This window comes from Nanorana parkeri, unplaced genomic scaffold (genome assembly GCF_000935625.1).
Source record: "Nanorana parkeri isolate BGI_ZX_2015 unplaced genomic scaffold, ASM93562v1 scaffold518, whole genome shotgun sequence".
Lineage (NCBI taxonomy): Eukaryota > Metazoa > Chordata > Amphibia > Anura > Dicroglossidae > Nanorana > Nanorana parkeri.
In genome coordinates, this window is record NW_017306786.1 from 1,023,068 (window position 1) to 1,036,192 (window position 13,125).

Here is a 13,125-nt window from a genome sequence, read left to right on the forward strand (position 1 = left end):
TAGGAGAACTATGGGGAAAAGCCCTGACCCCATAGTTCTCCTTTACTAATAACGTAGACATGTCAGGTGTAAAATGCTGGGATTCTGAAATACTTACACTTGCAGAGAATTCACTTCCTGCTTTGAAAGGGCAAAATTACTTCAGTTTGCCAAAGCAATGCATACTGGGATTGCCTTGTCATCAGCAGAGCATTGCTGGGAAATCTCATCTGTAATCTCATGAGATCTCAGGGAAAGGGATTTTCCTCATCTATCCTAATCACATGTGCCAGACATCCAGGAAGTAAAAGGAGATCTAGTAATCTGACCTTAGTTAACATGGCCACTGTCAGAAGACTGGCGAAGAAAAGAGAAGTAAGGTATGCAAAGAATATAAAGCCGGCAATTATCTAGAAGTATGTGTTTGTAGATTGTCATTACTAAACATTTCTATTGTTTGTTGTGATTTTAAAGATATGGGTAAAGCTCCGCTTTAATATAAAGAGATAATCAGGCAAAACGTATATTATTTATGTAAACAGTAAGAATGAACTTCTCTTATTTTTCTACAATTTAGTCTAGTAATAATACATTTAAGGACCAATCCACACCAGTCGCTGAGCAAAACGCACAGCAGCTGATGCCCATGTGCCAATCCCAGTACATTGCACTGTGTAGTGACATTTAACAAAGTTCTACAAGCACAGAGGAGTGTGAGGCAGGTATACTGAATGTCATACTTTTTTGCAGTGTGCACCACTGCAAATTGCCTTGTCTTGCATTGGAGCTGCACTGGAAACAATAGCCAGTGCAGCCCCAACGCATATGGTGTGAACCCATCCCTAAAATGAAATAAATAAATATATATATATATATATATATATAAAAAAAAAAGATGTGGCTTTGTAGGTGCTGATAAGAGATCACATTTATTTCTCTGTTAAAACCACATATTGTAAGATTAATTGCCATAGAAAATGTATGTGAAATAATAAAAAAAAAAACAATCAAAACATTCCTATATTACAGTCCAGTTGTAAAACAATTACACGGAAATTACTCTTTTTGTTGGGCAATCAATGTAAAGTGCAAGATGTAGGGCTTGTTCACACCAATTGCGGTGCGTTCCAGAGCGGTATATTCGTGCACTATATGCAATCCCAGAATGCATCACTCGTAATGGAATTTTGAATGTGCTGTGCTGTAATGTGTCCCAAGACGGTAATATACTGTTTAATGTCCTGCGGTGCCACCAAAGACTGATGGAAGAGGCGTTTAAAGAGGAACTTCAGCTGTTTAGCAGCATAATAAACCTACTCCCACACTGCAAGGGTTAACGGCTCATTTTGGGCTAGGGGCCGGAATACAGAAGATATGCTCACCACATCCCCAGTTCTGTGGTGGTATGCTCACCACATACATGCATTGCTTACAGCTCCTTCATGTGCCCTGTAGAGGTGCCTGGACCGGAGTGACGTCATATTCTGGCTCCCAGTACCTCTACAGGGCACACAAGGGAGCTGGGCAAGCAATGCACATATAGATGGAGCTCCGTCACAGCGCAGCAGCCCACACTGGACCCCAGGCTGAGGATCCACTCCAGTAAGGTAGGTAGACTGGGTGGACCTTTAAAAAAAAAAAAAGAAAAGAAGTGCCAGTATGTATGTCTGTGTTTTTGAGGGCCTGTTCACATTGGTACAGTACGTCAAACTGTACCACACAATTGCACCTACCGTGCATTCTGGTGTGGGAGGTGCGTTGCCATTCGTTTGAATTGTACCCAAAATGCACCTCCCACCCAGTACGTATAGCCGCAGCAGAACGTGAGGTACCCAGATGCTGTGCGTTCCATTGCAGTGTGACTTGGGTCGCGACTTAATGGCCAAGGACAAATATGGGTCCTGAGGTTACATATGGGGCTCCTACAATACAAATCTAGATCCATCCAGAACTCTGGAAGGGATACAGGAAATCTGTACAAAAAGATATCACAAGCACCCCCACCCAAAACCTAAGTATCTGTTTAGATCGACTGATACATGCAAAAGATACTGCGGTGACTGAAATAGAAAGTGAAAGGTGTCTCCTGGTCTAATAAGGCAGAAGTTATATTATGATTTTCGTTCCGCAGTCTGAGGCAAGCTTCATGAAACAGAGAACAGCAGAGGCCTGTAATATCTTATGTTCAATAAAAGAGCAAAACTCGTCTTCATGCTCGTTCATGTTTACCACTTGTATACATAGGCATGAAAATTGTGCCAGCAAGCCTTCCCGATGCCTGCACATAGTGTATAAGGCCCCGTTCACAGCAGGGCGGTTGCGGATCAGCGCAGTTTCCGCACGGATTTTAAAAAGGGCCGTTTTTAATTGTGTTTCAGCGTGGTTCCATTGAAAGCTGTATGGAAACCGCACTGATCAGCACTGCAAAAAAGGGTCAGGGGGCAATCCAGGCGGGAGGCGCTTCGGATCGCATTAACGGCTCCCATAGCAATGTATAGGATCGTTCATGTCGGCGGATCTGCGTGGCCGAACCGCCCTGGTGTGAACGGGGCCTTAGTGTGTATAGGCTTTGTTTTTGTTCTGCGAGACTCAGCTGTCTTTATGCAATTACCGGGGGTGATTACCATGATCGCCCCTGGACACAATCATGGCAATCCAGAGGCAATCATCCAGAGATAACTGCTACATGTTTGCCTGCATGCGCATGGCTGCGGGCAGCTGTTCGCATAAACACAGCAGGGTCTCACAGATACATTTCTGAGATTGCCCTAAACGCAAGTGAGAATGGGGGCCGAAGTCTCAAAAACAATGCACTTGCATGCAAGTTGGAACAGGTAAAAATGTTTTTGTTTTGGATAGCATAGGGAAGGGTTATGCCCCCTGTAACGTTTGTTTTGCTGTGTGTGTGCCCCTGTTCAGAAGATTTCCCCTCACTTTCTGTCCCTGTGACAATTGGATTTTGAAAATGTTGGGTTGTCGTGGAAACAAGGACTGGTGATAAAGCTTCAGTGGAGACACCTTATTCCCATGATCACTATTACAGGAGTGCATTTCCCTTCCTGGGGGTAGATTTCCTCTCACTTCCTGTTGTCTCAAGGACAGGAAGTGAGATTAAATCTTTCTAATGAGGATACAGACAGCAGTAAAAACCTCACAGTGACCTGGAAGAACAGGTGGGCACCTCTCGTCTGCACATCTAACAAGAGCCAACTTCCTGTAATGTATGTACAGTACTACGAACCAGACCCAAAAAGGTGGGCACTCCTCGTCAGCATGAGCGCGGTAGCATTACAACTATCCCTGCTGTACAGGAATCGCCTCCGTTTGTACGTAGGAGTCGTATGCAAGTCGGATGTATGGAACTCGGGGACTGCCTGTACCTTTGTACAAACCTGGGGCTGTTATCTAAGCCATGCAAAAGCCAGCAAATTGCACCCACAATGCACTGATGGCGGTTGCAATTCTCTGTAGGCTCTGTATAATAAATGCACATTTTTATTTTATGCTTTAAAACATCTGAACCCACTGGACCAACTAATATTTTGCTGGACCGCCTATAGCTTTGATTACTGCACACATTCGCTGTGGCATCGTTTCAATAAGCTTACGCAACGTCACAACAATTATTTCCATCCAGAGTTGTATTCATTTTTCACCAAGATCTTGTAGTGATGATGGCAGAGTCGGAGTACTGCGTAAAGTCTTCTCCAACACATCCCAAAGATTCTCAATGGGGTTCAGGTCTGGACTCTGTGGTGGCCAATCCATGGGTGAAAATAAGGTCTCATGCTCCCTGAACCACTCTTTCACAATTTGAGCCCGGTGAATCCTGGCATTGTCATCTTGGAATATGGCTGTGCCATCAGGGTCATACACTATATTCATGTAGGTAGCCGACTTGGATCTGCCCAACCGAAGCAACCCCAGATCATAACACGTTGGAAGGCTCTTACCTATTTGCTTAGCTAAATCCAGATAGTGACTTTTTTTTTGGCCAGGCAGTGTACATTTACAGGTTAGCATTACGGCTCATACACATTTTCATAGTATAAGTTACAATGAAATTACAGCTAAAGCCATTTAAAAATGGGGAAAGGTTAGAATGGACCGTATGCTATGCCATGGCTATACTGTAGCCACCTGGACAGGAAATGAGGGAACATTTCCCTAGCATAAACACCGCTATAAAAACCAGATGCAGTTTCAAAACTAAAAAAAGCTTTAGTTGGAGTCCCAAGAAAAAGTCAAATAGCACTTGCCTGTTGCTATTATGTTCCGGAGTAAAAGAAAAAGAATGCAATGTTCAAGAAAGGAACAAAAGTGAAACACATTTGTGGTATATAAGCTGTACAGACTTGTATACATCTTTGCTGCATCAATTTCCTCGTCCCAGCAAAGCAGGAAATTGTGTTTATCACTTGAAGAAATTCCCACAAGAAGCAAATAACTAGGTTTTTTTTTTTTTTACACATATACACATCCTTTACAGAAAACCAAACACACCTACTGGTTCTCTATCACAGTGCCGTCATGTTTCATATTCATAATGTTATCTGAAACATTCATCATTTTCTTCTAGGCCAGAAGAAAACATAAGCTATTTCACAGCATTTTTTTTCTTTTTGGAATTTTTTTTTACTGTTTATGTCATTTTCATGCTACTCGCAGCCATAGGCATGTGGGAAAAGTAAGGCTGGATTCAGATATCGTGCACAATTGCACACAGCGTTTGCCGCGCGGCCCCACTGATTTCAATGGGGTTACATCCGCACGGCAATCACTAAAAACATGTAGCTTTTTTGCGACACACAACACTCAGCTTTTTTTTTTTAGCCGCAATTGTTTTCAATCGCACCAGTGGTATGGGATGCCATTAGAAAATAATGGCACCGCCAGCGTGATCAGCTGCGGCGGGCAACTCCGTGACCACGCGGCAATCCGCGCTGTTTTGTACACGATTGCTGCGCGGCCAGGAGTCGCCCAGGTGTGAACCTAGCCTAACGGTCTGCCAGGGGTGTGTCCTTTGGTTACATACATTAAGTTGTCCCTTTCCGCGTCTTTTTTTTTTAGCCTTTTTGTGAGTCGATTTTGGCACATTCATGTCAACGAGCAAAAGGCGCACAAATAATCGCAACACGTGTTTTCCAAGCATTTTCTATTGAGTCTATGGGACAAAACGTGCTGAAATCAGCCCCAAAGTAGCTCATGTAGTTTATTGTGCAACAGGCGTATTTCTGCTTGCGACAAAACACTGACGTGCACTGAGGTCATAGACATGACTGGGATTCTTATTGTTGAGCTGTTTGTCGCACTGATTTAGGAGCAACAAACAGCTTAGGTGTGAAGGGGGCCGAAAAGAAATGATTATGATCTCTGAATACGACAATCTCTGATCTCGCCATGAGCGGCCATTCTTTGATGTCTTTATGCATTTGTGCTACCAATTATTTTAAAGCACAGCAGGCACCAATAGCAAATTATTCTCTGTACCAAGAGCTGTGCTCATCTTCATAATAGAACCTCTCCAAGGTTCACATTTGATTGATTAGTAAATCAATTCACAAACTGGATGGATCTGGCCAAACGTATTTTTACTGGCAGACCATGGCTTTTTACTTTGTCCATCCTGCCATGAATAGTTCATAAATCCTCATCGCCTGGATTCAAGAACTGCAAGCATATGGGATAACTCTGCCGTGCACATATATTCAAGAGAATTAAAAGCCTACAAATTATGTGAAAGGATTCACCATCAACGGGCTACTTTAATAATATAACCACCACTATGTTAAAACCCTGTAAATAAAGACAATGTAACTAAAATGGTTTAGGGACTACAGGTTTTAGCATGCCTTGAGTTCTAGAGCTGCAGCTAACGATTATTTTCAAAATCGATTAGTTAGCCGATTATTAAGTTCGATTAATCGGTTAATCGGATAATTCCATTTGCCAGCAAACGAAGGAGTGAGGGCTAATAACTAGTACTCAGTACATTTGCCTCGCCTCTCAACTCCTAGATGAAAAACAGGTGTCACTTCTTCTGCTGTATCCCTCCATACATTCCATAGCGATGCCATTCCATGATGTCATACAACTGCTCTCACTTGTGTAGGAACAGCCGCCTGTACTATACGAGGTGAAAGGCACACCCAAATATTCTCAAAATGTTTCACCTCGTCTAGCAAAACTTTATCAGAAGTTTGTCTACAGCAGATGTTCTCAACCAGGGTTGTGTGGAATTTTAGCTTTCTTCCAGAAGCTGCGAGGAGTTTCTTGACCAAGAAACGATTTCTTCCTCTCAGATAAGTAACCACTGACAGCAACGATCTTTTGAGGCGTGTGTAAAGGGTGCATCCTTTCTATTGACCATCAACATAAGGGGAACATCCTTCCCACTGACCATCAACATAAGGGGAACATCCTTCCCACTGACCATCAACGTAAGGGGAACATCCTTCCTACTGACCATCAACGTAAGGGGAACATCCTTCCCACTGACCATCAACGTAAGGGGAACAATCTTCCCACTGACCATCAACATAAGGGGAACATCCTTCCCACTGACCATCAACGTAAGGGGAACAATCTTCCCACTGACCATCAACATAAGGGGAACATCCTTCCCACTGACCATCAACGTAAGGGGAACAATCTTCCCACTGACAACCAATGTAAGAAGAGTTCTTCTTACAGACCACCATTTTACTATGGTACTTCAATAACCATCACTGTAAGGAGAGTCCTTCTCACTGACCATCACCATATTATGGCCCTTCACTGACCTCCAATGTAAGGAGAGATCTTCTCACTGGCCATCAATGTAAGGGGAACATTCTTCACACTGACCTCCAATGTAAGCAGAGATCTTCTCACTGACCATCAATGTAAGGAGAGATCTTCTCACTGACCATCAATGTAAGGATAGATTTTTTTACTGACCACCAATGTACTATGGCCATCACTGACCACCAATGTACTGTGGCCATCACTGACCACCAACGTGGAGAGTGCTTCCTACTAACCTCCACTGTACTAGGGCCCTTCACTGACCACCAAAGTAAGGAGAGATCTTCTCACTGACCACCAAAGTAAGGAGAGATCTTCTCACTGACCATCAATGTAAGGAGAGATCTTCTCACTGACCATCAATGTAAGGAGAGCTCTTTTTACTGACCACCAATGTACTATGGCCATCACTGACCAGCAATGTACTATGGCCATCACTGACCACCAACGTAAGGAGAGTGCTTCCTACTAACCTCCACTGTACTAGGGCCCTTTACTGACCACCAAAGTAAGGAGAGATCTTCTCACTGATCACCAATGAACTAGGGGCCTTCACTGACCACCAGTGTAAGCGGTAACTTTCCCACTGACCACCAATGTGATGAAGCACCACAATTTTCACTGTGTTTCTTTTCTGTGCATTATTTCATTATTACTGAAAATAATATGGAGCAGGCTGGGTGTCAAATATGCCAAATTCCTTATTCTTTTATTTATTCTTATAATCAACATTTCTCACTCTTAATGCCAATGTCTCATGAACTGTATATATAACAAATTATTAGCAGGGGTTCTCAGAGAGCTGAAAGTTATTTCAAGGGTTCCTCCGTGCTAAAAAGGCTGAGAAAGACTCATCTAGAGTGAACGTTGAGCTGGAGTTCCTGACATCAGGTGTCTTGAACAAAGAACTCACTACAATGACTTATTAAACCGAAAAATTATATCTCTTTAAAGCTAATAATGCAGTTATGCACTCATAAAATAAATATAAAAAGCGCAGATCCATACAAAACTTTTTAAAAACATTTTTGGGATATGCTGTGGACCCTTCAGACGTCAAGGATTCGTTCACACCACATCAGTTGAGCTGCAAAAATCAATGCAGGCTCAATGTCAGGCCACACAGAAAACAATTGTACCCTGTTCCCGCCATAACGTTCTATTGAGATGGGTTGTGATGTGCTGCGTAAAAACGCAGACACGCATTTTTTCCTCAACACACTGCACCTCATGTCACAGCACTAAAGAATAGCTGTGGTGTGTAGAAGTGAATGAAATGTAATTTTGTATAATTTCAATAAAGTTGAAAAAAAATGTAAACAGTGTCTTACCATGTAACAATGTCCACCTGTCTACCCCTAAACAATGAACCTGCGCCCGCACACATTTTAGCACACAAGCTAGTGTGAACAAGTGCTATAGGTTGTCTGGGTCCCCGTTGAAGACATGGACAGCAATAAAACCCTGACAGAAGTTATGACCATTCGGCCACATACAGCTCCGTGTGTATGCGGGTATCCCCGCTTGGACACGGACAGGATCCATCCTTTGAGCGTACGAGTACGGACACCCGCACGGACCTGCACTTGGGGTGAGCATAGGGCGGCATACAGCCGCGTACTGTGTTGTCACCCTATTAGACGAATAGTCCTATTAGACGAATTAGTCCTCTGTCCCAGAGGGACAGAGGCAGCAAAAAACTATTTGCTAGGGGTTATCCTTTCCCTACACTAAATAAAACAAAAAAAAGTTTAAAAGCAAACTGCTTGGGCTATATAAATTCTGTATAATAATAATAAAAGAGAAAGCAAATGCATTCTTTTTTAAATGTGATATTGTGATTTTGTTTTTATAAAGCTGGTGATTTGGTAACATAACAGTCAGGAGAGAGAGAGCAAGGAGAGACTGCCAGTAGAGAGAGAAAGGAGAGACAGCCATGAGAGCAAGGAGAGACAGCCAGGAGAGAGAGCAAGGAGAGACAGCCAGGAGAGAGAGAGCAAGGACAGCCAGGAGAGAGAGCAAGGAGAGACAGCCAGGAGAGAGAGAGAGGAAAGACAGCCAAGAGGATGAGCAAGGAAAGACAGCCAGGAGAGCCAGGGAGGGTTTTTTTCGTTGGTAGATCTCATGTAGCTCGTCAATTAAAAAGTAGATCTTAACACAAAAAATTGTGGACACCCCTGCTCTAGGACAACATAGCTGAACTGGAAGGTGAATTGGAGAATTTTTCCAAATCAGCTATTTTGGCCTGGGTTGTTCACCTCTCCTGCCTTCTCCAAACCCTTCACCCTTTTGTGAATAACCCTGTCAGTGTATGGCCAGCTTAACTCTTCTCTACTCTATCCAAAGCTAAAAAGAACAAGTAAGATGTAAAGCTGAACTTCAGGCCAGCAGATCCTTCAGAATACACATAGGAGGCTCTTTTATCTGTGTAAGGATTTGTATCTTTATCCATCCAGTTCTGTAATTTACACAGCAAGGACTTTTCTCCTCTGAATTTAAAGTGTATGTGAAGGCAAAGTACCAGCAATGGGTTTGTGTTCAACTGTGAGTACCATTCACATGTAATGTGCAGGATTCAGGCTCAGGCCCCTTTCACACGGGCGTCTCCATTCCATCACAGACACAGAGATGGATCCTCTTCTGCTTGGAATCAGAAGGAACACAGATGTCAGGTATGAGACTGCCATGTCTGGTCCATATTCCCATCATCTTGTGATGGAGAAAAACTGACACGTGTGATCCCTATGGGCGGCCGCATGTGGAGGGATGTGAAGTCTCACAAAATTGGACCTGGATGGAAACTTTGCGAGTTTGGTCCACCAAACCTGAATGGACCCGGATGTAAATGGATGTGCATCTGTTCTGCAAAATCGGACCTGGATGCAAACTGAACAGGACAGGTTGTAAATGGATGTGCATCTGTTTATATCCGTGCCGCAAGATTGCACCTGGATGCAAACTGAATGGGAACGGTTGTAAATGGATGTGCATGTTTATATCAGTGCCACAAGATTGCACCTGGATGCAAACTGAATGGGAACGGTTGTAAATGGATGTGCATCGGTTTGTATGCCGTTGCACAAAATCGGACCTGGATGCAATCTTCATCCCTGGAATGAATAAATACTGTCATAGACACTCATCAGAAATCTGTCTCCCTGGACGTGAACAGATTTGCATCCAATTCTGCAAAATCAAACCTGGACGCAAGCTGCTTGCGTTCGATCTGACAGATCTGCACGAAGAACAGATCCGCTTCAATCAGGTCGCCAGCGGGCAATCCTTTCTGTATGCGTCTAATTGGGAATAGCCCGTGTGAGAGGGTTCTGATTCTTCCAGGGGGCTGGAGGCAGCACTTGTTGGTCGGTCAGTCCTGTCCCCACACACCCGATCTATCTCCTGCACCACGTGGATCTGCCCCCCCAGAGCTGTTGTTTTCTTCTAGGAGGCGGGATCGTCCATAATGTATACATTGTATGTATGTGAATGCACTGACATCCCCCGCAACCAGCACTGCACCGACCATCACATAGAACCCCGACCACCCCACAGTCCATATCCATGATTGTACGAGGTACATAAACAAGACCCCCCTGTGCCATCCATCCACACAGCCTGATCACACATACATACACCCTCCCCGGCTCCATAGTGACCCGACACTCACCCAGAAGATGAAATTGAAGATAAACAGCATGTATTTAATGCATTTGGTGCATCCTTCCACCCCCATGGCGACAGCTCGGGTTCCGTTATTCGGGCAGTAAAGCTGATCAGAGACGAGTGAGTGCAGGAGGAGGGTGCAGACAGAGCCCCGGCCTCCTCCCAGTGATGTATGTGTCTGAGCCACTCCTCCCCGCCCCCACCTCCTCATCCACAACACAAAGAAAGGAGGGGGGTCTGTGGGAATGGGGCATCCCTGGGCTCAGCTCTGCTGTGATTCTGCTGACATGTGCACCCCATGGGAGGGTTTCCAAAACTTCTCACAGAGCAGTGTGAGGATGATGGAGAGAAAGCACAATTCAGGGGGGAATTTACTCAAACTGGAGCAGTTGTCAATAGTAACCAATCAGCTTTCTTCTTCAGTTTGCTCAGTTAAGCTTTGTAAATGAAAGCTAGAAGCTGATTGGTAGGGATGCACCAGTCCAAGTATCGGTGCCGATATCGAGTGTTTGGGCGAGTATTTGTACAAATGCTCCGATATTTACCTCCGATACCGGAACTTCTGGTCAGGGGGAGATCTCCCTCTGACCGCAAGTGCCGAGGGATCATGGAGTTGGCTTCCTTTCCAATCAGGAAACCAGGTGATGGGTTTTGACCCGCTTCCTGATTGACTATGAAGTCGGCTTTACTTGTTGCTAGGCAGCCTGGCTTCCTAACCAATCAGGAAGTCAGGCGGCACATAATGAGCGACCTCCCGGCTTCCTGATTGGTCAGGTAGGCAGGCTGCCTAGCAACAAGTTAAGCCGGCTTCCTATCCAATCAGGGAAACGGGTCATTACGCGCCGCCCGGCTTCCTGATGGGTTAAGAAGCCAGCTTCACTGCTTGGTAAGCAGCCTGGCTTCCTAACCAATTTGGAAGCTGGGCAGCACGTCATAACTCATGACCCAGCTTCCTGATTGGTGAGGAAGGCATGCTGCCTAGCAACAAGTGACGTCGGCTTCCTAGCCAATCAGGAGGCGGTTCATGACGTGCTTCCTGATTGGCTAAGAAGCCGGCTCCACTTGTTGCTAGGCAGCCTGGCTTCCTGACCAATCATGATTGGAAATTCTAGTGGACTAGTATTCTAGTGAAATAACACCGGCTTCACAGGCAGCTAGGTGACAGGTCATGATCCACCGCCCGACTTCCTGATAATCTGGGCACATGGCACCGGCATTCAGTATCAGCGAGTACCAGAAAAAAAATATCAATACTTGATACCAAAGAACCAGTATCGGTGCATCTCTACTGATTGGTTACTATGGGCAACTGCTCCAGATTCTGTCTACTCTAGTCTTAGAGTAGACCCCTGAAGTCTTAAGGTGCCCATACACTGTACGATTCTCGTACGAGAATCGCGGGAAATCCCGCGACCGTACGAGAGTTTCTTTTTCTGGACCTGGCTGGAGCCGGGAGTAACTGGATGTAAACGAGCGCACGTCAATTTAGAGCCGGCCGCCCACACACTAACATCAGACTTCCAATCAGATCTGCCTGAAAAACTGACAGGTGGACCTGATCGGAGAGCCCTAGGTAAAAGGGGCCTTACACACAATGGGGGGCATTTATCAAAACTGGAGCAGACATAGCAACCAATCAGCTTCTCTCTTCAGGTAAGCTGTGAAAATGAAAGATAGAAGCTGATTGGCTGCCATGAGCATCTGCTCCAGATTTCATCTGCTCCAGTTTTGATGAATTTCCTTCAATGAGCTTGAAGTGTATCTTGCTTTACATTAATTGTTCCTTCACTGAAGGAGAAAAAACACGATCTCTGTGAACATGAGAAATGCAGCTCTTCTACGCGTCAGTGGTAGGGTTATTTTCTCACCCCTACTGTCCCCTAGGCCATTCATAGAAAGGCGTTTATTCTGTGAAGCAATCATAGGATACACAGCGTTCTGTGAATATCTAAGGGGAGAGGAGGATGTATATACAACACTAGAGGTGGATATGAGATATCTCTATGGATATAAGAGCCGCAGCTATCATATCCACAGAGGGCTGAAAGTATAGCCGGAGCTGTACTGACCCACATGAATAAACGTATAAAGCCTTGGTTCTCAACTGGTGGGTCGTGACCCAAAAGTGGGTCGCGACCCCGTGTTCAGTGGGTCACCACATGCCTTCCACTTTTCAAGGTGAGAGGCTCCTCAGCCTCCCCCATAGCGCAGCACTGTCAGTACTGACACCAAGCAGCCATTCAAAGTATGCTGGCCGGCACTGAGTATCAGCTTGAGGTGGGGTGGGCTGGGGTTATGGCCGCGAGGGAGCTCCATCCATACATGCATTGCTTACAGCTCCCTCATGTGCCCTGTAGTGTTGCTGAAAATAAAGCTGCCCAGTGGCATCATTTATTATATAATACGTATGCTCCTCTTAAAATACACCCTCTGTACTTCAGACGCACATTTAAAAAAGTGCTAATCATATTCTGTATAATGTAAAAAGAACCGTTCCCGGTGTGTAAACACTTGCTGAATGTCAGTTCCTGAACAGCAGGGAGGGACTGGTCAGAGGAAAGTATTTAATTCAGATGTCACAACCATGACCTGAGACTAAGTATAAATAGAAGAGAGACAGGAAATATCCAGGAAATGCTGGTACTTCTAGGAGAAATATTTGATTAGTCCAGTGCACAGTAGGGGGTGTTCTTCCTC

At 44.7% G+C, this 13,125-nt stretch overlaps 1 protein-coding gene across 1 annotated transcript in view; it reads right to left on the minus strand.

The window, feature by feature from the left end:
- Positions 1-10,614, minus strand: part of CD81 (CD81 molecule) — a 42,572-nt gene extending 31,958 nt beyond the window's left edge. Inside the window, exon 1 of the mRNA XM_018561347.1 lies at positions 10,433-10,614. Within this exon, the coding sequence (XP_018416849.1) occupies positions 10,433-10,498 (66 nt within the window). The 5' untranslated portion in view covers positions 10,499-10,614. The remainder of the gene's footprint in view (positions 1-10,432) is intronic.
- Positions 10,615-13,125: the final 2,511 nt, after the last annotated feature.